This window comes from Chionomys nivalis, chromosome 5 (assembly GCF_950005125.1).
Source record: "Chionomys nivalis chromosome 5, mChiNiv1.1, whole genome shotgun sequence".
In the NCBI taxonomy this organism is placed as follows: domain Eukaryota; kingdom Metazoa; phylum Chordata; class Mammalia; order Rodentia; family Cricetidae; genus Chionomys; species Chionomys nivalis.
The window spans coordinates 56,659,845-56,686,062 of NC_080090.1; the positions used below are offsets into that span (position 1 = coordinate 56,659,845).

The 26,218-nt window shown below is 39.5% G+C and overlaps 1 protein-coding gene across 3 annotated transcripts in view; it reads right to left on the reverse strand.

The window, feature by feature from the left end:
- Window positions 1-26,218, reverse strand: part of Nme7 (NME/NM23 family member 7) — a 138,476-nt gene that overhangs the window by 76,125 nt on the left and 36,133 nt on the right. For all 3 annotated transcript variants that reach the window (XM_057769355.1, XM_057769354.1, XM_057769356.1), the window contains 2 exons: window positions 25,750-25,957; window positions 23,288-23,393 (listed from right to left, as the gene is read on the reverse strand). In XM_057769355.1, coding sequence (XP_057625338.1) covers window positions 23,288-23,393; window positions 25,750-25,957 — 314 coding nt within the window. The remainder of the gene's footprint in view (window positions 1-23,287; window positions 23,394-25,749; window positions 25,958-26,218) is intronic.

Sequence of the window (26,218 nt, forward strand, 5' to 3'; positions counted from 1 at the left end):
GCACAGAAAGAATGTGAGAACCAGAATATGAGAGAAAAAGGACTTATAAATACTATTCAAGTATGTCAACTATCATAGCTTCTGTGGCTATCTGTTCTGGGCAAGAAAACGACTGCACCTGTCAATAACTAGTAATAAATGGGAAAGTAGCTCATAGGATCCTATTTTCCCTGCTGAAATTTGAACAAGGATAAAATAAAATAAGTGCATTAAATGTTATAATAAAACCTATTATTATTACATATGTTCACTTAAAGTAATAAAACATAAAAAAATTTTATCCCTGGAAATTATTATAATAGGGGTTATAGGATTTGTATAGGAAAAGGGTCACTAGGCAATTATTAAAAATAAAACAAGAAAAATTACTTAATGAAACAAAAAAGGTAAAGAGAAACATAATTTTACAACTGTTATTCAGATTTTTAAATCACGTTTTTTTTTTTTTTTTTTTTTTTTTTGTCTTTTGTCTTTTATTCTCTGTGTAGCAGCTCTGAAATACCCTGGGATGTTGTGTGAAGAAATGTTTTTGTTTCATCTCGCATGCCCAAGGCATTTTCTGATTGGTTTAATAAAGAACTGAGTGACCAATATCTAGGCAGGAGAAGATAGACAGGACTTCCAGACAGAGATAGGAACTCTGGGAAGGAATCAGAGAGGCAGAATTCGCAAGACAAACAGAGAGGAAGTGGAACATACAGTATTAAGGAGAGGTAACAAGTCATGTGGCAAAAAGTCGATTGATATAAATGGGTTAATTTAACTGCTAAGAGCTAGTTGGTACAAGTCTAAACTAAGGTCGACCTTTCATAATTAGTAAGAAGTCTTCGTGTCATTCTTTGGGAACTGGTAGTCCAAAGAAAGTCTGACTAAACTAGAACTTGCTTTGTGAGTCAGGCTGGCCTCGAACTCACAGATCCACCTGCCTCTGGCTCCCAAGTGCTGGGATCAAATTGTGCACTATCACCACCCAGCTAAAATCATATTTTTAAAGGTTATATAAATGTATATAAATAAAAACTGGAATAAGGAGGTTAGTTATTACTTCATTTATGAAATTGGTATTATTATTGTGATGCCCAAACTAGAAAAAGATAATATAAGAAATAAAATTATCCATTAATAACACTCATCAACAGAGATACAAAAACTCTTAACATAAGATAAGCCAACACATTTATCAACATATGAAAATACATACCAAGTAGGACTTATTTCAGGTACACAAGCTTTATATTCATTATTTGAAAAGTCAAAGAATGTAGTAACTATGATGATAAACTATGAAAAAGATCACATGGTCATATCAATTAATGTAGAAAAGATTTTGAAAAAAAAAACACCCTGCAGAATATATACTCAGAAAAAAAAAGGTATTTTTTTTTATCTTGATGTATTGTCAGAGGTCACCAGAGCAATGCACTGAAGCAAGAAGGAAATGAAAGGCATTTAGATCAGAAAGGAGAAAATACAACCACATGTTTGCACATAACAGGATTCCCAAGTAAAAAAAAGATCTACAACTAAATCTGAGAAGTAATAACTGGTTTCAACAAGGTGACAGGCTTCAAGATGAGCACTAACAAGTTATAATTCTCCTTAAGTTTAGCATTATTTCAACTAAAATCGTAGTAAAATTTTATACAAATAAGAGTATTACAAACGACATGGAAATACAAAAAATAAAATCAAAATAGCAAGTTCAGGAAAGAATGAAGTAGAGTCAGGCACTGTCAAGCATACCTGTGGGCTATGCATGTGGGATTTGCATACCTAAATCCCAGCATCTGTGGGTCTGCAGTAGGGGAAGCAGTAGTGCAAAGTCAAGGCTGGCCAGGGCTTCATGAGGTGATTAAGGCCAGTCTGGGATACAGAGTAAGACTGTGTCAGTAAATCAATAAAAGAACAAGTGGGAGGATGCATTCTTCCCACAGCTGTCATCAGACAGTGAGTACTGGCCGAGCAGCTGCACAGACGCACATCTTTGGGGTAATAAAAACACTGCAGACACGGCTCCACACCAAGATGCCCAACTGACTTTTTCCTCTAAAAATGTCAAAAGCAATTCAATGAAGGTAAGTTTACCTTCTCAGCAAGCTCAGCAGCATGCATGCAGGGAAGTCAGAAAAAAATGGTCTCTGCAGTTACTTCTCAGAGTATGTGTACACTGGGCATCTATAAGAATTTTGGCGGAATTCCTATCATTCATGTATGTACTGACCACATACCAGTGCATATAATTCTCATAGTAGTCCTATATACTGAATGTTTTATGTTGACATCTAGCCTGATGGGATTATATTAGGAGATTGGGGAGCATGCATTCTTGGCCTTTGACTATAATCAAGTATAGAATTAGAAGGCAGACCCTTTGAGAATGATTAGGTCATCAGGATAAGCCCATGGGCACATGAATAAGATCTTTATAAAGGAAACTTTAAGAGATGGAAAAATAGTGGGAAATGCCCATAAATAAATTTTATATTTTACTCATGTAAGATTTTTTAAAGGAAGGTTTAACCCTGATACAGCCAAGAATATATAAACTAACAAAATGGATATACAGATAATATATTAAATACTAATATTAATTTAAACCATATTAGAAAAATTTTTTTGCCTTTAAAGTTTATCTCTAGTGAAATAAAAAAAACATTATAATAAAGAATATGTGTTTTAAAAACATGATTATCATAAAGCCAAACCAAAGCTGGAGATTATGAGCATTCAGAATAATTTGCAGTGCCAAAGTACAAAAGAAATCACAAGGATTACTACATTCAATAGAAAGAATTTAATACTAATCCAAGCAAACATGCAATAGCAAATAACCCTGGGTACACAAGCAGCAGAACATTTGTTTTCTCCATGGCAAAGTTACTAAGTCATAGCACATCACTGGGAATTTTCCAGTATGTTTGGAAGCCTGCAAGACTGGCTTGTCTGCACACCAGTCACCTGTCCACCACTCAACAGATGTCTGAATGATCAGCACACAAAAAAGCTCACTTTGGTTCACAGCTTGGAAGGTTTCATTCTATGATACCTTGCTCTTACGCCTGTGATTATGCCACCTAGCAGGCAGAAATGCCTGGCAGAGCAAATCATCCACCTCAGGGCCAGGGAGCAAGGGAGAAATGACCGGGATCCTATCATCCACCTCAAGGGCATAGCCCCAGTGATCTAAGACCCCTCACCAGGCCTCCCTTGAAAGTTCCTACCACCTTCCAATATCACCACCATGAACTGTCATTAACATGAGGACCGAGAAGACACTTCAGATCCAAAATACAGTAGACTTGTTATGGTTTACGTACTATTCCTGAAATAAACAGATATTTAGTATAATTGCATTAATTTAGTAGCATAAAAGAGTTTTGATTCAGTTTAACTATTAAGAATAAAGAAAGGCACTTAGGATCTCATATTGATCTATTATCTGACCATAAAATCCAACTTAGTAGCAAGTAGGTTTACAAATCAGATGTAATTTAACAATATCATTACTAACACTCCACTTACACCACAATCCAGATCTAAAACGAACATTTTCTTTATCAATTTTCTAATAAGAATTACTCATAAACTCATTGCAAGGTGATGGGAGGGGTAACCAGAATAAGAGCTTTCTAGATCTCCCCACAATGCAGTGAGTGCATGTTGAAATTAATCAAAATGTAACTGACGGTGTAGAAAGCAGTAAAGGCAAGCTCCATACAGAGTGTGGACAGAAGAGACCCACAGAAACGACTCCTAGGTGGCACAGCCATATCCACTGGAAACAGCACAAGTAAAGAAGCCAGCACAGCAGTTTGACCCAGGTGCAGCAGAGCCAAGCCGAATGTTACAACTGCTGTCAAGCTGTCTCTCGCCTTCGCATTTGGTCTCTGCATGCTGCATGCTTGGGGGCTTTGGACATTATAAATCATCTAATGGCTTTCTCTGAGAAAATTCAATCTGAGTCTCTTTGGGAAAGTCCTAAAACTTATTACACCTCCTGCTTTCAGGGAGATAATTTTACCCAGTCCTGTTCCGAAATCTTCCTTACACCTGGAGATTGTGATAAGCATAAAGAGGCTAGAACCTTTTTTATGAGCCCATGCCTCCAGGATCTTCTTGGTACACCCACCCCTAAGCCAACTCAAACAGAATACTTAGAGCAGCAACGCAAACTTAAAAGGGACTAGGAAATTTGGCAACAGGTCAGCAGAGGCCTCCTCTTACATTGTGCTCAGAGTTTGCTGAGTAACATACTAAGTAGGGGGTTATGCAGGGTATGTCCCAAGGAGGGGGGGGAGAATCAGTGATAATCTGATTTACGAATAGCACTTTGTGCTCTAAAGACTGAGAGTACACTGTTCAAGGCATGGATTCACCTGAACTGGCTCAAATATTTTCTAGTTACCTAACTCTTCAAAACCACAAGTGCTGCCAGCTTGCCCTAACATATGGAGTCCACAGATTCTTTGAAATGTGTCTAAGGAACTAATGATAAAAGCAACTGTTCTATGTGTACTTACTGAATGTAGATAAACCTACAACCCTGGACATGTTATAGAAAATCAAAGACATGTCTGGAGACAAAATGATATAATCTGTATCTTCTGAAAAAATCATGTGTCTGTATTTGTCTTAAATAAAGAAGCAGGCTGATTGCTAGTCGGTCAGAGCTGCAAGGTTCTGTAAAACAACATGCCTGACTCACTTCCTACCTCCTCTTGGGACATGTCAACTGTTAGAACTGCTCCCTTTATGGGGCTGTGCCCTCGCCCCAACCACCTAGAGAAGGACAAACAAACACCACTCCTTACTGTGAAGACAAGATAGGTTTAGCACAGCAAAAAGGTGAGGAACAGTTAGGTGGGTTACAATAAGATAACAGGTTTAAGACTAAAAAGATCAAGAAAAATAAAAAACAAAGTAGGGAAATCCAGAAACTAACAATATGTAAGACTGGACAAACTGATCATAAGAGGCCCAAAGTCAAGGTGAGATTCAGACAAGTTAGCCACAGGATCACAAGCAAAGCTAGATTTTGTGCCACAGAGACTTCTAGCTTCCCACAGGGTAAGGGTCTTCCTGACTCGAGAGGTGAATTCCTTTGGGGCTAGAATAAGAACAATTCCCACTTGGAGATGACTCTGAGCTTCTAGATTTTCATGAGTACAGTTATAAGATGCTGTACACACAGAGAAGCATTGGCAGAGTCAAGTACCACAAAAGACTGAAAAGCCAACTTCAAGGCATGTAAACATTTGTCCCAATATGGATAAAATAAATATTTTTCCTTGCCTAAAATTAATTCTGTTGCTTGTTACCTTTTCAAGAAACATTTAAAAAGCTTCTCAAAGCTAGCTGGGTTTGGGCATATTTTTAAATGAGTACACTGTTTTGTTTATTCTAGCTACCCAAAGTCATAGCTAAGGAGATCTGCAAAGTTAGACATCAATATTTCAAGAACATTGCTTCTTCTGTTGGTTTCCAATGGCTCTGGCATCCTCAGACTTGGGAAGACTATATTGCTATTCACATACATCCTCAGACTTGGGAAGACTATATTGCTATTTACATATATCCTCAGATTTGGGAAGACTATATTGCTAGTCACATACAGGCCTCAGAATAGGCACATCCTTGGCTACGAATCAAATTAGTTATTACCCCTGTCTGTACAATGTATCCCACATCCAAATTAGTTATTACCCCTCTCTGTACAATGTATTACACATCCAAATTAGTTATTACCCCTGTCTGTACAATGTATCCCATATCCAAATTCTTGCCCGTCTGTGGAGTGTGCACTATATCCAAATTCTTGCCCCTGTCTGTGGAGTGTGCACTATATCCAAATTCTTGTCCTTGTCTGTGGATTGTGCCCTATATCCAAATTCTTGCCCCTGTCTGTGAAGTGTGCACTATATCCAAATTCTTGTCCTTGTCTGTAGAGTGTGTACTATATCCAAATTCTTGCCCTTGTCTGTAGAGTGTGTACTATATTCAAATTCTTGCCCTTGTCTGTGGATTGTGCCCTATATCCAAATTCTTGCCCCTGTCTGTGGAGTGTGCACTATATCCAAATTCTTGTTCTTGTCTGTAGATTGTGTACTATATCCAAATTCTTGCCCCTGTCTGTGGAGTGTGCACTATATCTAAATTCTTGCCCTTTTCTGTGGAGTGTGCACTATATTCAAATTCTTGTCCTTGTCTGTGGAGTGTGCACTATATCCAAATTCTTGTCCTTGTCTGTAGAGTGTGCACTATATCCAAATTCTTGCCCTTTCCTGTAGAGTGTGCACTATATCCAAATTCTTGCCCCTGTCTGTGGAGTGTGCACTATATTCAAATTCTTGTCCCTGTCTGTGGAGTGTGCACTATATTCAAATTCTTGCCCCTGTCTGTGGAGTGTGCACTATATTCAAATTCTTTCCCGTCTGTGGAGTGTGCACTATATTCAAATTCTTGTCCTTGTCTGTGCACTGTGCACTATATTCACTGGTACAGACAACTTTTCTGCTAGTTCTGAGCATGCTGATAATGGAGCAGCTTTGCTGCTGAAGGTCCTTAAAGTACGGCGACAGCATTAAGTAGTCTGAACAGAACCTGGAAACTTAAGAAAATCAAGTTCTTATTGAGCATGATGGTGTAGGCCTGTAATCTCAGCAATCTGAGAGTCTGAGGCAGGAGGGTCACAAGAAAGTCACCGTGTTTCTGTGCCCATAACTCAACCTACACAACCAAAGGAAACCATAAATATATAATGGTTCAATTTTAGTTTGTGTCCTAAGTTCTCCTATTCTTTATTATTTAATTTGGAAATCATAAAATACATAAAATAAAAACAAAATGGTGTCCATGAAAGTAAATTCTCCCCTACTTCAGAATTTCAGATCTTAATGAAGGTAGTCATTGTAGGTTTATTTCCCCATGCTCTTCTAAAATACTCAACCTATACACAGGCACAGGTGTGTATGTGTGTCTATATATACACGCCATGTTTTATATTCTACCTAATTTCCATATATTAGTTGTAAATAAGAACACACCTTATGATACAGCATATAACGTAAATGTGAAGTTTAATAAATAAGTTTAGAGGGAACCCCCAGCTCTGTCAGAAGTCCTGCCGGGAGCTCTTGTTACAGGCCTCCTGAACTATTAAGTCTTTTCTCCTTCAGAGGTGACTGCTCGACTTTGAGAACAAGAAGACAGACTGAAGGAAAAGGAGTAAAGAAGAGAAAAATGAAAAGATTTCATGAGAAAGTTCATAACTAAATAGATAAATATAAAAAGAATAAACAATAAAAATATACAAGGCTTTTTAAAAATTGGAAAGATAAAGTCAAAACATCACTAACGGTAAAAAGAAAGAAGAAATAAGTAGAGAGAACCAAAAGAAAAAGGGTAAATATAAGATTGCCCAATAAAGAAAAAAAAAACATAAAATGAGATAAGTACATGGAGATTATGAAGATGACTAAAAATCAAAACATGAAAGTTTGTGTAAAATATGATCAAGTAAAATGTCCCAAAAAGTACAATGAAAAGGAAATGTAAGGTGAAAAAAGAAAAATATGGGGAAGAAAAATTTAAGTGTTGGAGGAGTTTCTTTCTGGGCCCTTAAAGTTGGTGCTAGCAGGTACCGCAGAAGGCGCGGCTAAGAGCTGAACCTGCGTCTATAGATGAATAGTGTGGGCCTGTCTGCTAGCCCCAAAGGCCTTCACTTTCCTAGCTGTGGACCAGCGGCCTCTGCTGGTCACAGACAGCATTTTAGTCTATGCTCTGGACAGATTGCCCTGCCCTTCTGAGACTCCCAATCTGTACCCCCTAAGGTGACTACTGGGGCAGAGGGGTGCTCCCAAGTACACTAAAGAGAGGGACACAACACAGCACGGAGGTCTGCACAAACTCCTGAACGTTAATCACGGCGGAGGGCTGTGGCTGCAGATATCACGTATTCCCCTGGACCATTCCCGTTCTCAGCATCTCCATCAGTGAAGCCTACAACAGACACCCGGCTCCAGAGACTGGTCTAACGAACCATGGACCTCAAGCTCAGAGTCATGAATGAAGTCAGCTCTCAGGCACCGGAGGCACCGGAGGTGAGACTTCATACATGTCGCTTCTGGGATGAGCAGTCTGGGGTAATGCATTTTGGGGGCTTTGCCAGCACCTGATCCTCCTACTCTCCACAACTGTCTTTGGAGCTGTCCTTTCCTGAGACTGAAGCAGGTTACATTTAGGCACCCAGACTCGTGACTGTTCCCAGCCAGCCCCCCGCCCCGCGCCGTCCCCCGTGTCCGCCCCCCCCCCCCCCCCCCCCCGCCCCGCGTAGTTCAGTATTAACAATAGGATCCCTCAAGATGATGCCTGGCCACAGGGCTCTGAGCCAGCGCACTCTGCATTTCTAACTCATTCTGCCATAAAAGTCAGGGTGTCAGCAAATCTCGGAACTGCACAAACATCTGAATATCAAGCATCATAATTCACTAAGGGTCACAAGTATATCACCCTCTCCTGAGTGTTAAGAAGCATGCTGGAGTTGGGGGTGGGGCCACCATGCCAGTGCCCTTCCGAGGTACACTGCAATTACTTGGGGAGTCTGTTGAGCAAGCTTATCCACAGGCTGTAACCTCTGACTTCTGTTTCAGTGGATTCAGTAACTTTTGAACTTCGGTTTCAGCAGCTCTGGAGTAGGGATCAGGGATAGGTACTGATATGTACTGAAGACATCTGAGTTGTCCTGAAGAACACAGTTTGAGAATAACTGAAAATCTGAGGGCAGGCAACACCCTCATTTCCCCAGTAATTTGCCTTAATCAGAGGCTGGCCTTATACAATTTGATACATAAAGAAAGAGCATTAGTTTATTGTCGGAGGTAGGTCAGGAACAACCACAGGATGTCAGTGAAGGGCTCCTTTTGATTTTCAGATGTTTCTATGTCTTGGAAGCTTCTTTGTGATAGGATAATTTAGTGCGATGGACCCATCACAGTAAGGATGGCTATCCTCTGAACCTAATAGAAGAGAAAGTGGGAAGTATAGCACTGGAGACTGCTTCCTAAATAGAACCCCAGTAGCACAGACACAGAGAGAAACAATTAATAAATGGGACCTCCTGAAATTGAAAAGCTTCTGTAAAGCAAAGGAAAAAAGGACATGGTAAACAAGGCAAGTCGGCAGCCTATAGAATGGGAAAAGATCTTCACCAACCCCACATCAGACAGAAAGCTGATCACCAAAATATACAAAGAATTCAAGAAATTGATCATCAAAAGAACAAATAATTCAATAAAAAAATGGAGTAGAGACCTAAACAGAGAATTCTCAACAGAGGAATCTAAAATGGCTGAAAGACACTTAAGGAAATTCTCAACATCCTTAGCCATCAGAGAAATGCAAATCTCTGAAATTCCATCTTAACCTGTAAGAATGGCCAAGATAAAAAAAGACTGATGACAACTTATGCTGGAGAGGTTGTGGGGTAAAGGGAACACTCTTGCATTGCTGGTGGGAGTGCAAGCTGGTACAACCCCTTTAGAGTACAGTGATGTCTCAGAAAATTAGGAAACAACCTTCCTTAAACCCCAGCAATACCACTTTTGGGTATATACCCAAAGGATGCTCAATTATACAATGACATGTGCTCAAACAGTACTGTTTGTTATAGCCAGAACTGGAAACAACCTAAAAGCCCCTTGACTGAAGAATGGCTAAGGAAAATGTGGTACTTTTACATAATGGAGTAGTACACAGCAGAAAAAATAATGACATTTCGAAATTTGCAGGCAAATGGATGGAGCTAGAAAACATCATATTGAATGAGGTAACCCAGACCAAGAAAGAAAAATATCTTATGTACTCATTCATAAGTGGCTTTTAGATATGAAGCAAAGAAAAACCAGCCTACAAACCATAATCCCAGAGAACCTAGACAACAAAGAGAACGCTAAGAGAGACATGCAAAGACCTAATCTACATGGGAAGTAGAAAAAGACAAGATTTCCTGAGAAAATTTGGAACATGGAGACCATGGGAGAGGGTAGAAGGGGAATGGAGAGGAAGGGAGTGGACCAGAGAAAAATATATAGCTTAATAAATTAAATTAAAAAATAAAAAAGAATGGCTATCCAAAAGATTCTGTTCTGCCAAAGAACTCTCTCTAACCCTCTGCTTTGCACAACAGCATTTAATGGAACTGACAGCAAAGCATGTTTTGTGACTACACACGTGCCTTAGTGAGGCTGCAAAGAAATCCAGTTTACAGAAAGAAAGAGACTGAGATGTAACAACACTGGGAATTGATAAGGCAAGTTCTTAAGTCACACTAATTTTAAGCTTAATAACTTCATATGTATAAATGCTAGACCCGATGTTATTTTAAACTTTTGTTCAAATTTCCCTTATACATATTGTGCTTATACGTGGGCTATTGTGGAACTCTTTGATATGACTGCAATTACATTAAAATTTTTATGAAATATTTTATATTTAACTTTGCACATTTTTAACATTAGTGTGTGTGTGATGTGCATGCGTACGTGTTTGGTGCAGGTGTGTGTGGAAGCCCAGAGGCCAGTGATTAGTGTTGGTGTCTTCCTCTTTCACTCTCCACCTTCTATTTTTATTATATTTTTAAATTATTTTCTTTTTTGTATGAGTATTTTGACTGCATGTACATCTGTATATCATGTGCATGCCTGGTGCTTGTGGAGGGCAGAAGAGGTCACTGGATCCCTTGGAACTGAAGCTACAGACAGCTGTGAGCCACCATGTAGACGCTGGGAACTGAACCCGGGTCCTCTGTAAGAACAAGTGCTCCTAACCACCTCTGTAGCCCCTAAGCCTTATTTTTTGAGACAGGGTCTCTCACGACTCTGGAGCTTACCAACTGGCCAAAGCTAGCCCACAAACTTGGGACCTGTCTCTGTTTGTCCCCGACCCCAACACTAGGGCACTCTCTGCCACACTGAGTTTTTTCTAACATGGGTGCTGGGATGCCAGCTCAGGTCCTCACTAAAGCGCACATAAGCACTCTAACTACTGAGCCATATGCCCAGGCCACTCACTTTCCTTTTTCAGTACATATTTGTAAAGGAAATTTAAATTCCCTTTTCCACTTTTTACTGTATTTTAAGATTCAAGAGTCACCGTGAAGACAATGACATGAAACAATCTGACACATGTGCTTGACCAGTTAGCTGTTCAACTGTTAGGCTCTCAGCTAACAGAAACTTCCAGAAGAGGACTGATGCCAACTGTCATACAGATCTCCAAGGACAGAGCACCGTTTCCCTTGCGTCTGTTTCACACGCCAGTCTATTTGAGGGTTAATCATATATTAGGGGATAATGTCACCAGCCACTGTAGAGCTGATGATAACTGAGGTGCACATGACAGGGACTTCAGGAAACTATATCTCAAAGACTCCGTAGCAGACAGCAGGGGTTCCCGTTCCGTGTTCATCTGAGGACTGCCTGGCACTGCTTCCCCGCCTCTTCTCTGGCCCCTCTGCACAAGTGCCTGTGTAGCAGCACAGCGACTGAGGGACACAGATATTTCTTCCTCCCACACCCCATTCTGTTCTGCAGACTGCTTCCTTCTTTCTTCAAGCTGGGCCAGTCCCTAAGGAGGTAGGATCCAGGGATTTGGGGCCCATGACATTAATTTATTAAGAAATGTTAAAAAAAAAAAGATAAGAAAGCATGATCTGATATTAGAAGACTTTAAGAGATGATGCATGCTCCATGGAAGACTAAAAATACCCACAATTGGCAATATAGTTGTAACTGGTTCTTATGAGGAAGACATAGAAACATGTAAAGAACAGATGGTACCTTACTGATAAATCCCTGAAAGCCCAGGCCTCCAAATGACGTGTGAAATGCTGGGAGGACTTAATGTCTAGGAGCACACCTAAGGGAACATGGTCACTGGGAGGACTTAATGTCTAGGAGCACACCTAAGGGAACACAGTCACTGGAAGTGATTCGGAGTGTGCTGAAAATGGTTCTTTGCTATCTCACACGTTCACACATCTTTCTTACTCTAGAAAACCTATGGTTCAAAGCCCTTACTTGGGGGCTGGAGAGATGGCTCAGCAGTAAAGAGCACTGGCTGCTCTTGCAAAGGACCTGGGTGCTCACACCCATCTGTAACCAGTTCCAGGGCTTCTGACACCCTCACACAGACACACACGCAGACAAGACACCAGTGCACACAACACCATCACCACGTTCACATTTCCATGCTAACGGAGCACACACAGGTGGCCTCTGTGTGTGAGCAGGGGTGAGGCACTCCTGTTACTTCAGAGCCTTCTTCATGGTCCTTGAGGCAGAATGGCCTGTTCATTGTAAGCAAGGCTGGCACTGTCCCTTAGGAATGGTCTCAGGGACTTTAAATTGAGTGAATTGGACCTAACTCGGTCATATGACTCCAGTATACTTGAAATCAGTCCTGGTACAGATTTATGCCACTTTTCCTTTCATTACCTAATCATTCTTTAGAGTATTCCAAACTCAAGTGAGATGAATTTTAAGCAGAATCTTAGTTAAGCATCAGACTCAATCAGATTTACATTTTAGACCAAATAAAACTATTGAGTAAGATGGTGGACTAAATGCTGACCGTGTGAAGAAAAGTCACAGAAATAAAAAAGGACTATTCCAAAGAAAGGGAAAGAGAGACTCAGAAAGCCACAAAAGGGTGGCAGGACCCCTGAAAGGTACAGAAAAGCAGAGCGGTGAGGGACGAAATGAGTAAGGCGACACCATTAACACAGTGACCCGTGTGGGAAGGGAGGCAGAAGCCTCAGCCCAGGTTCAGTCAAGGGAAAGCCATGTGAGAGCCTGGGGGGTGAGACACAATCACACACACCAACGCAGCACAGTTCCCAGCTGGCTGGCTGGAGCCCCGCGTTTAAATGACCGTGGGCACATGGCAGAGGGATTATCAGTTGATGGCACATAAAATTATGAGCAACAACTAATCATTTTTCTAAAAACTGAGTTTGAGGGTGTTTTGTTGTAAAGAAATACATAGTTAAAACATTACTGATACGGATTTGTAAATAGATAAACAACCTAAAACTTCCATCAATAGCTAACATTTTATCACAGTGCAGGCTGGGCTAAGGACATCCCTAATTTTAGATTATGTAGGAAGTAGATTCTATCACCTACTAAGCAGATGGGAAGGCGGGCTTAAAGGAAATCAGGGAACAATCCTAAGATCACACAGTAAGTGGCAAAGCCACAGAAGGTAACGGTCACTTCAGACATTAGACACTACAGTCACCTTTGCCAAGGTAGGATGTCCACAAAGGTCCTTCTCATGGCTTTCTAGATTCTTAAGTTTCTTCTAGTTCAGATGAGTGCAGACCTTCTGTGTGTGCGATGCACCACCAGGCTGTGAAGAGACTCTTCTAAGATTCCTGGTGTTTGAGACATCACAGTTGCTAGGCGCTCTGACTGCTGCTTAGCAACAGATTCCACTTTATTCTAGTCAGTTGTCAGAGTACCTTCTGACTTCAAACAATAACAGACACAGTGACTTTTCATTGCTTTTTCTTTCATAGAGAAAGGACAACCATGAAGACACATAATTAAGTATGGAACGAATCTACTCCATTCTTCTGCTGGGGTGCAGTACCAATCAAACAACCAACCAATCAGCTAAAACTACCTACACCCCCTCTAAAAGTCTCAAAAGGGAGACAGCAGGCAAAAACAAGATCATAAACTAAGAACTTCTTGATTCCTGGAGTTCAAGGCACCAAAGTATATTACCAGAACTTTACACTTAGAATATATGTATTTTATGTTATTTAAGTTAAATCAATAAAGTTGATTTAAAAATAAAAATTAGAAACATAAAATTTAACTCACAACGATGGGAGATTTCAGCAGCTGTTTAAAGCATTCTAGTTCCTTTATATTTCAGAACAAATCTGGAGTGAATAAGTTTAAGTTTCATTAATAAAATTTAGAGTTAAGTATACATGCTAAAATTTGGCAAAACAAATGAAAGTATGTAAACAAAGGGGAAAGCTCCATGGAAGACAGGAGTTAATATTTCAGCTCTTTCCATCACAGGGTATATGTTACAGCTTCCTCATTCTACTATGCAACCTAACAGCCGCCATAGACTGCAGAAATGGATAGCAATGACTGGTCGCAAACAAAACTGTATTCACAAAACCAGGCAGTCAGCCCAGTACGATTAAGGTGCTACTTACTGCTTTCCCTAAAACATTATGTGTCCATGTGTGTATCTGTGTGGGGGATGTGCATGAGTGCAGGAACCTGCAGAGCCTGGAGGTATCAGATCCCTCTGGCTGGAGCTACCCAATATGGATGCTTGTTGTGGGATATTATTTTAACTAGGCAAAAATGTGTGACCTTTGCTAATGCTGCAGAATATTACTTTAACTGTGTAATGGTGTGTTACTTTTGTTTAGGGGCTGCCTTTGTCTAATGACGTAAGGATGTCTGTTTAATTACGGAAAGATGTGCGGCATTTGCGTCACCCTGCCTGCCTACAGCACCTGATTGGTCTAATAAAGAGCTTGGACGGCCAAGAGCTACACAGAGAAAGGACAGGCGGAGCTGGCATGCAGAGACAATAAATTAGAAGAGAAATCTAGGCTGGGGAGAAAAAAAGGAAAAAAAAAAAAAAGAACAAGAGAAGGAGGAGAGAACGAAGGACATGCCCTGGGCAAGAAGCCAGTCAGACCCCAGCCAGATGTAGAGAAGCGGTGAAGGAAAGATATACAGAAGTAAGGACGGTAATAAGGCCCAAGGCAAAAGGTAGATAAAGAGAAACAGGCTAATTTCAGTTAAAAGAGCCAACTAGAAACGCATCTAATGTTGGCCGAGCATTTAAAACTAATAATAAGTCTGTGTGTTGTGATTTGGGAGCTGGTTTGTGGCCCAAAAGAAAACACCTGGTACAGACGCTGAATTCTGCAGGAGCAGTACAGTTTCTTAATGCTGAGCCATTTCTTCAGGCCCTATTTATTGTTTTCTAATTCCTGATCTATGGCTTTAAAACCAGGTCATGAACAAAGGGAAAGAGGCCAATAAAAAGACTGTCTCTCTGGCAGAAAGAAGTCAGAAAAGCCAAAGTGTAAAATAAACTTTAAGCAAATGAATTCAAACTGATTATTAATTGCAATAAATATTAACAGACTAAATTTAAACCCTACAAGACTACTGGATTGGATTGAAAACTAACTTTTAGAAAGAAAAATCAGTTATATTGAATACATATGAAATAAGACATAATACTGTAAGTTAAAAAACAAAGACCATGGAAATAAAGTGGCATCCTATATAATTAGTAACAACAACAGTTCACATGCTGATGATTCAAGCACACAAAAAAACAGTTGAAAAGAAAAAAACAATATGGGCACAGGAAAGTACTTTCTGAATAGTAAGGCCAACCACTGACAAATGGAACCTGGTGAAACTAAAACAAAACTTCTGTGTAGCTAAGAGAACAATCACCTAAGTGAGAAGAGAGCCCACAGAATGGGCGAGAACCTTTGCCAGGTATACATTGGATAGACTAAGATCCAGAATACACAGGAGCCCCAAAACAAAGGATCAAGGAAACAAACAACAATTAGAAAACAGTCTACAGATCTGAACAGAGAGCTTCCAAAAGAAGATATAAGAAGAGCTAAGAAATAGCTTTTAAAATATTCAACACCGTTATCAACTGGGGAAATGCAAATGAAAATTATTTTATCTTTTCCTAGACAGAAGAGCTAAGGTTGAGAACCACCTATAACAAATGTTGGCAAGGATGTCAGGGGTTGCAAACTGGTATAGCCACTGTGGAAACCAGTGTGGAGAATTCTCAAAAAGCCAATCTATCTCCCATATGTCCCAACTCTCACTCTTTGGCATATGCCTAGCACAAAATACCTTGCTCCACAGATATCGGTTCAGCCATGTTCATCATCATTATAGTCACAGTGCTAGGAAATGGGAACAACATAAATGTCCTTCAGCTGATGGACGAGTAATGAAAATGTGCTACATATATACTATGGAATACTATTAAGCTATAATGAAAAATGCAATCATGAGATTTGCAGGTAAAAATACGGAACTGAAAAAAAAATGGAACCAGAAAATACTGAGTGGGGTAACCCAGACCCAGAAAGACAAATGCTGTTATGTTCTCTTATCTGTGAATCCTAGCGCTGAATCTTTAGGTGTGATTATACAATCTGGAGTAACGGCAGAAAGGGAGAAGGAGTTCTAGAGAGGGAACAGATAGGCACAGGCGCTATGAAGGGAGAAACTGGAAAGGGAGGGGCTGCAGCTGTGGAAGGGGAAGGGAGGTTAGGCAAGAGAGGGGGGAGGGAGGGAGGGAGGGAAGATAAATACTAAGGATTGTGGAATCAATAAGCCTTAATGGGTCCTAGAGTCAGCCAACCTAGACCAATATTAAAGAGCATGCGCAGTAGAGTCAGCCTGGGTCTGCCAGAGGGCCTTGACCCTCCTCCCCCACCAGGGGTGGGGGGGGATATATAAGGCTTACTCCTTCCTAAAATAAACTGAACTTGTTTCAACCTGTTCCCGGTGCCTGCATCATTGGTTTCACACCATTTTTCCCACTTTCCCCCAAAGGACACCCACTGGGACCCTGCTACAAAGGATGTTTGAAAATATCATAGGGAGGGGCTGGAGAGATGGCTCAGTGGTTAAGACCTTTGCCTGCTCTTCTAAAGGTCCTGAGTTCAATTCCCAGCAACCACATGTGCTCACAACCATCTCTAATGAGATTTGGTGCCCTCTTCTGGCCTGCAGGGATACATGAACACTGAATACATAATAAATAAGTAAATCTAAAAAAAAAAAAAAAAAAAAACCTTAAGAAATAATAAAATTAAATTAAAAAAATAAAATATAGGGAAACATATTGTTTCATGAACTTATTGCTATCAGTCCTGTTTCAGCCAGGCATCACCAGAGTCAATTCTAGCACCAAAGTTAAAAGTTGTTAGTGTCCTAATGAATGCTCTGCAGCCGATTAAACAAGGAAAACTCAACAGCGTTTTCCTACCTTTATTTTAAAAATACTAAAATTGCTTTGAAATAGTCTCATTAAAACTGAATTAATTTTACAACCCAAACAAAATGAAAACACAGACCACAGGGTTCTTTATTATGAATTTTGACACAGTTCCACAGAATCATGGAATATATAGACTTCACATTGAAGACAAAGTTTCAAACACCTTGATTTATGTTACTAAAGAAGCAAAACTTTAGAACCAACTGTGTTATGATCAATGTAATAAAACTGTATAATGAATGAGTCTGTTATAAGGATGGAAAATTTCTAACAAATATTCAGGGTCTTAATACTTTGAAAAGCTAAACTGTTTGGCCTTTCCATGTGCAAAAGAGGAATTCCCTGTTTAGTTCCTACCTCCCGCCTAGCACCAACCATAAGAGTCAACCAGAAAGCAGGGCTTATGCTGTAGAAATGAGGTCATAGGCCTAAAGGGGAATCTACTACTCTTGTTTGCCAAATGGACACGTTGTCAACCTGCCTTCTGAACATTTATATTTATACCCGTAGATTTGTGCTGTGCTCAACCTTGGCCAAAGAAGCTTCTTCGGTGGGTAGCAGCTTAAGCAGACTCCTGACTGGTCAGAGTGCTGAGAATAAGTGACTCTAGAGCTTTCTGCCTTAGTTGGGTCATCTATAGCAGTCTGTCCATCCACACCCGCAGCCGAGGCTAGCGGGGCATCAAGGCAGAGAGAGGGTGCAGAGAGAACGTAAGAGCCAGAGGATGGGGAGGAGCGCTGTGCGATGCTGTCTTCTGGGCACGCCATGGCCATTGCACTCATGACCTCACTGTAGTTACGGTTACTCATATAAGGTCAGGCCAATAAGATCAGTATCCAGTAGGCATCACTAAGTGGATTCAATGGATTACAGGGGTGGAGTGAAGGATAGAGAAAGGAATTGATGAAGGAGGGATGGAGGGAGGGACTGAGGAAGGGACGGAAGGAGGGAGGGAGAAAGGAAAGAAGGAAGGAGAAAACATGCAAGTGGGAAAGGGATGGGTTGGGAGATGTCTGGGGAAATGGAAGCCAGGGGTTGGGGGTGGATATACTCAAGATACATGGTATAAATTATACAAATTATTAAGGAATAAATAAAAGAAAGTAGCTGCTGAATTAGTTCATTTTAAGCAACAATCTCACTTTAGGAACTTAATTTAGACACAAGCTTTAACAGAGGAAAATAAAGTCCTTTTTGCCTTAAACAATGACAAGAGTCTTCCTTTTTCTGCAGACGCCGGGTTTTGGCGGTGTTTTAAATGGCTCTGCCCCTCGGGAGCCATGCAACTGTACTCAGTAGTTAAGCTAATGATGCTAGCAGCAGTGTTGATAGGAAAAGAACAGCAATGGTAATAGCAATGGCATTTGAAACGTACAGCATTTAACAAGCATTGGGTACTGTCCTCAGCACCTTCCATACTGTCCTTAGTCATGAAGAAGGGATAGCATTGTTATAATTTTATAAATAGGCAAACAGGATACAAAAAGGCAAAATAATTGATCTAGTATCAATGGGTAATAATCAACATAACAGTATTAAGGGACATAATCAGATTTCAGAATAAAATTGTCTGCCTATATCTCTACCTAACTTTTAGAGAATTGACTGAAATGATTTAAGCCTGTATAAATATAAAAATTATATATATAATAAAAATTTCATTTTGATACTACCTTTCAACCATATTATTTTATATTTCAGTTAAATATATCTATTACTAAGTTATATATCTACTATTTATTGTACTTTCCTTGTATTTTATTTATGACTTCATTTTTGTTGTTGTTTTATTTTGTTTTTCAAGACAGGATTTCTCTGTAGCTTTGGAGCCTGTCCTGGATCTTGCTCTATAGACCAGGCTGGCTTTGAACTCACAGAGATCTGCCTGTCTCTGCCTCCTGAGCACTGGAATTAAAGGCGTGCACCACCACCGCCTGGCTTATGACTTCATTTTATGGGCAGAACTAAATTAACTATATATAAATAACATTGAGAATATATAAACAAACATGTTGCATAATTTTGAAATTAAAAATTAAAAAATGAAATGAAACACTCATTTACTTTCTTCTAAATTCTGAGTTCCAAACTGAAAACATATTTCAATCTGTATATAAAAAAATCTCAAACACACTTTTTCCCTACCATGTATTAAAAAACAAAAACAAAACCAAACTGAAGTTTCTCTTTTTTCCTAGCTCTCTTAGAAGTGAGAAGAGAAATTACTGCAACCTTGCAGATTAAGCGTGGGACAGGAATAAGACCGCCTACAAACACATGACTACCATTTATGCCCAGAAGTTCCTACCCTGAAAGATAAGGATGTAAGTCAGTTAAAGGACCTCATTGTGCACACCAGGAACTCTCCCCAGCTCATTTACCCCAACAAAAGATGACGCAGACGGTCACTGTTTCAGTTTCCTTCCATCTGGGCAAACAACTTACTTATCAGCAACTGTAAACTTAAAGGACTCAGCTATGATTCCAACCTCAGTGCGCTATTCCAACCCTCAAATGTGGCCTGAGCTTTGCATGGTTTCCATCAGCTCCCTGCAGAGGCAGGAGAACCCACGACAGGCAGCATCTGATGGCCTCTCCACAGGCCTGGGCCACAAAAACCGCCATCAAGGCTGTGCTCTTCCTTATAGGTTAGTGGGCAGGTTTCTTGTATCAGGTACTCAGAGGAGTCGGAAGGAAGCCAGGATTCAACACATTCCACTTCAGTCCCTCTAACCAGAAGCCCCCTTTAAATCTCTTTTCTCTGCCTCACGTGGCCCATGGGTAAAAATCAAACATGCCAGCATAAGGAATTGTTACAGAAAGATAAATATGAAAAAGTGACAGGGCTACAAAAATTTGATATAAGACTTCAAATTTCAAATTTCATTATTATCAGTGATTTGGGTTAATCCCAAATTTCAAAACAATCACAAAGTACCACAGTAATCCAAGTTTAGAAACAAGGGGAAAAGTTGATAAAAACCTTAAAATGTCAAAGTTCATGCTGGCATCTGAGAATATTTTGTAAAAACTTCTTTTGCTTAATTAATTTTATATCTAACGGTTTCAAGCTTGAAAAGAAGATGGGAATGTGGCACAGTAGCAAGGCCCGTGTCTGGTTCATGCAAAGCCCTGGGTTTCACTGCTAGTATCAAAAAGAAAAGACAAATAAGTTTTAAAGAACAGCTCTACCAAAATTATGTAAGTAAAAAATTATATAGGTGTATAATAAAATTGAGCATTTTGACATCAACTTATGTATTTTTATTAGATCTCACATATATTTACCTATGTGATTTAAGTTATACAGCTAGCATTTGTCCAAAAGCTAGTATTTATTCTAATCCTTGCTTTATGTTACTTTATCATCACATTTTTTTTTCTTTATAAAAAAATTTAAACAGGAGATGAGGATTTAGCTCAAGAGAGTGCTTGCCTAGTAAGAACAAGGTTTGGTCCTCAGAATAAATCTGATAGATACCTAACTGAGTAAAGCATATTAAGATAGATGTTGAAGTTGAGCAATTTAAGTAAGAATTAGGTGTTACGCTTGTATATATATATGCAAACGTAAAAATCGAAGAAAATTTTTACATAGCATTTATAAATTCATACCTGCCACTCCAAGGCAGAAAAACCATATATGTACATGTACTTCCATGTACATCATACATATACATACAAACAGCCTTGAGAATGTATATGCATTATATTAGCTATATGTGTGTATGTACATGCACATTTGCATATATATTCTAGGCAGGAAACGTTAAGTGCAGCATTAACCAGCAATTTCTAGGGAGCACGTGAATATAGTAATAAATTTGATATGAGACTTTAGACTATACTTCATTAATACCACACAGGACATCTACATTGCTATCATTTCCTGTAAAAATCTACCAACCATGTGACGTTTGTTTTTGCTGATGTTGAGAACATGAAAATTAGAAAACACAGGGTATTCATGGCAGCAGGTGCCTGTTAGGCCAGCACTCTCAGTAGACAGGAGGATCAGGAATTCAAGGTCATGCTCAGCTGCACAGTAAGTTTCCCACCAGTCTGGGTGAAATGGGACCGTCTCAAACAAACAAACACAACCAGAACAGAACAGGTGGATCCTGGGATTTCTACTCTACATTAAAGAAAACAATGTCAATCTCTCGGGACTCCAGCAAGCTTACTTGGAAAAGAATGACGACTCTACCTACAAGGCGTCCTTGCTCTGCTCGTTCAAAGAAATGATTCTAAGGTCTTGGTCAGTCTGCTATCTGGCAGAGCGCTAACTAACATATGTCTTCATTACCCATCATGTACGGAAATGCACCATTAACTATGACACAGTGGTAACTAACACACGTGTTTACTATCCATCATGATTGGAAATGCCCCACAATTATGTTCCTAAAGACCAGTATGATAATACAGCACTTTCTAAATAATTAAAGATGCATTAATTATGTATAAGATCTTTAAGGTTCATATCCTTTCAACCAATAATAGGACTTCTAAAAATGTAGCCAGAGGAAATGATTAGAAAAACCATCAAATATTTATGTATAAAGATATTCTACAAAATATTTTTTATTGAAAATGGATTTTTGTTCTCATCCAGAATATCCTGATCACAGTTTCACCTCCCTTGACTCCTCCTAGTTCCTCCCCACCTCCCCTCCTATCGGGATCCACTCCCTTTCTGTCTCTTATTAGAAAAGCACAGGCTTCTAAGAGATAACAACAACAACAACAACAATAAAAACCCCAAGAAAATAATAAGATAAAACAAAAACCATTACATCAAAGCTGGACAAGGCAAACCAAAAGAAGGAAAAGAACACAAGAGAAGATGCAAGTTATTCTTAATAAAAAAAAAAAACTAGAAACAATCCAAGTATACAAACATCATACACAGGATTATTATGAAATATTCAATCAGTAATTAAATATTCGTGATGCCTCAAAGAAAGATCTAAAATGCTCACAAAAAATTAAATTAGAGCAACATAATATAGACACATCTCAGCTACATTATGCTCATATGTATGTATCATATATGCACACACAAATGCAAAAAAACACATCAAAATATTAACAAAGAAAATTCTGGTATTAGGAAGCAGTTATTGTGTTTTGCAACAAGGTCTTGCTATGTGTAGTGCAGGCTGGTCTCAAACTCACCATGTAGCTCCGGATGACTTACAAACATGATTGGCCTCCCTTAGACTTCTGAGTGCTAGGATTACAAATGTGTACCACCACGCCTGTTCAGGTAAATTTATTATCTCACATACAAATATGTATATTTTCAAGTATCTCTATGCTTAGAATACATAGAACTGCACTCAATTCTGCATATGACTCAGTATATTCTAGTCTCCAAGAAATACCTTTCAAATTAAATTTCATTCCCCAAACAACTTGTAGTAACTGACAGAGATGCACACAACAGACTCAAACACATGAGGAAACAGAAGCAAGAAGTGAACTTGCACTCTCAGTGTACACAGGTACATACACTTATGCATGTGTGTCTATATACATACACAGACACATATAAATATGAGTATTCATGTCTGTCAAAGAACTGTTTCAACTTTCTCTGGGGGTAATAATCACTGTTTAATTTTAATTTCTTTTATTTTATGTGCTTTGTCTGCATGTAGGTGTGTGCAACACACGCATGCCTGGTGCCCTCAAGGTCAGAAGAGGGCATCAGATCTCCAGGGACAGGAGCTGTGGATGACTACGAGCCACCACGTGGGTTCTGGGAACTAAACCCAGGTCCTCTGCAAGAACAATGACCGCACGTAACTGCTGAGCCGTCTCTCCAGCCCCACACACAATGCTTCAGATCTTCTCTGGAGTGCCAATCAAGATAACTGAGTGAACCCCAGTTATGTGGTTGGAAAGACAGAAGGGAAAGTTAGAAGACAGGGAAGCAAGATCTGAGCATAGCATGAATGAGCATGGCCATGACCAATAGCCAAAGGAACAACTACTAAGAATGCAGATACCAAAATAAAGACAGGAATTTAGACAGATTTCTCCTTAAATGTTACTTTGACTCATGTGTCTTCAAAAAAAAAAAAAGACTGAAATATTAAAGTATACTTGAATTTCATCATGTAAAACACAGCAAGAAAACAAACATTAACAAAATATTCTATTAATGAAACATCTACAACAGGGCACTTACCTTCACTGATGGCATGGGGCTTAACAATGCAGCAGGTACAGTTGGTAAATTTAGCAGTGTTTGCTGGTCCACAGCCTCCACTTGAAGGAAAAAATAATTCCATTTCCTAAAGATACAGAAAGATGAGAAAAGGGATTTTGACATGGATGATCTCTTTTCTGAAACTTACAGAATATTTCTGGAGGTTTCTTTTAAAGTTTCATGATATAAATTTTATTTTTCAAATTTTCTAAATGTGAATTTGGAAAACTGAGTAACTTAGCTCCATTTCAGCATTTAACAGTCAGAGCAACATGCAAATAGAATAAGCGATGCGAAGACGTCATTGTGTGGCCTCTATCATAAGTGACAAGGTTTCAACAAATTCTGAGAGTTGGAAAAAAACAGTATGAAGTTCTTACTTTCCCCAAAGTATAGTTCATAAATGCAGATTAACATTAAGTTTAAAAATAAAATATATAAAATAAAGTTAAAACAAGCACATCTTCACAGAAACAGAAAAATTAATGTTTAGGGGTCTGAGAATTAGAGTTAATAACAATTTTCACAACAGTTCTATTACAGATCAAAGTGGGCATTATATTATGACCTGATTCACACAGTGGTTATTTGCTTTAACCATGGCTCATTAAACTAGAAGTCAGCAATCTGAATGAACCACAAAGATGTTCACATTTATCAAGTCTTTAATTACTTAAATGGTGTCCCTAAGCTTTTAGCACTTTTCTTTCCACGATATTCTCCATAAAAACCTCTGTTCACACTCCAAAACATCTGCCAGTGAACGAAATGGCGAAATGCTATCACCTCTAGCCAGCTTTTCCTGATGCTCCCAATCAACACCACGCATTCATGACAGCCGTCACTTGTCATCAATCAGATTATAAATTTGAAAAAAAGAACCAACTTGCAGAGCTATGTAGCTCGCCAAACACCAAAACCAAAACCTGCCACAGAGTTAGTATTTTCTTCTCACTGATACCATTCGGGAGGCAGAGGCAGGGGGTCCACGGCCAGTACAAGCCGCCTCACCTATGGAGTAAGTCCCAGGTCAACTAAGGATACAGAGTGAGACCATGACTCAAATTTACAATAAGATAAATCAAAACTACACTAGCGAACTTTCATAGTTTATTGGTGTACATTAATTATACAGAATAATAGGCTTCATGGGATATTTTCATAGAAGTCAAACACACTGTGATCTTAGCCAGCCCCACATGACCCCCTCCCCCTTACATGTTCCTCTGTCCTCCCATCCTCTTCTCTCATGGTCTCCCTTCTATTTTAATGTGTAAATACTTTTTAAAACACAAGCAAAAGGGAGGAGGTGAATTTCCTCAAACACTGTATATTTCAGTGATCCAGTTGGCAGAATATTTAAAAAGAATAATTAACTATCGCTGTTGTTGTTGTTGACTATTAACCTGCTTTTAGCACTAAAAACAAATTTTTATTTTATATAAATAAACTCATATGTTATTTTTTCTAGCTTCTTCTATTCACAGTATTTTGAGATTCACTCCCTGTAATCCTTCCTTCATTTCTCTCTCGTCTGTCTGTCTGTCTGTCTGTCTGTCTGTCTCTCTACTCTCCCTGACAATAATATGCTATTGATGGCTGCAGCATGGTTGTTCATTGTTCATCTGATGGACATCTGTGCTATCTCTAGTCTGTGCTATTACAAATAAGCTGTTAGAAACACTCAAACCCAATCTTCTAAGAAGACGCTCACAGGATAATTTTAATTTTGTTGTTGTTGTTAAAAAATCCTTTTGTTTTGAAACTTTTATTACGTCTGTCTGTCTGCCTTTCTACTTACCTACCTATGTGTACATACAATGTGTATGTGCATGGCCAGAGGCCAGAGAACACAGAGAATAAATTCATTCCTTCCACCACAGGGGTCTAGTTAACAAACTCAGGACATCGGGTGTTGATCCAAGTGCCTTTACCCACTAAGCCATCTTGCTGGCCCAAGACCCAGAGTTCTTGCATCTTTATACAAGCTGCATTTCCACGTGTTTCTAGTATTTCTCCTAGACCCCTACTTAGCTAACAGTGTTTGTCTGAGCTACAAACAGACTACTCAAAGGAAGCCTTCTTTCGGAATACCTACCACAGATCTGTACACTAGTATTCTTAATTGAATTCAGTCACAAACACGAGCGTCAGCAACTTATGCCTTTACAGAAAGAAGTGTGGGAACAAGGGTCAGATCTGGAGAAAACTGTGCTCAACTGTGACCAACACATCTGATTTAAAAGGGGGCGTGTCTCTGAGCCACGTGATCCTCTGAACCACGTGAACCACTCGATCCTAGGAAAACGCCAGCAGCTGTTCACCAGTACTACACCAGCTGTTCCAATCCTCCCAAAATCCTCAGCGGAGAAATATTTTATTCTGACATAAAACAATTTCCCAAACAAAACAGAAGAAAAATATTTCTCAAAACGACTTACTCTGGCAGCAGATGCAAAAGAATCGGGGCCATGAGCCGCGTTTCTGATGCCATCTGTCCCAAAGAGGGCTCTGATGCTTCCAGGGGCATCTGTGCGAGCTAGCCCAGAGTTTGCCGGTCCAAGCAATCTTTTCCACTCGCATATCGCATCATCTCTTAAAATCTCCATGGCAATAACTGGACCACTTGTAATAAACTGGATCAGTTCGCTAGGAAACAGGGTAAACCTGAATTACTTCTCTGCTCTGTCAATCTAGACATCAGCCTTAACAATGACATAATAATAATTTCAGGGACCAGAGTTTCCGGGCACGGTGAAGCGTACGTGGGCAGTGCTAAACCCTCAGGAATGGAGTGCACTACTGATACCAGGGGGAAAGAAAGGCCCGCTGAGTTCTGATGATTCCATCAACTTAAACTGCACAGTGTTGACCTAAGCGTTCCCAGTACTCTAGGCAGGACAAAGGAGA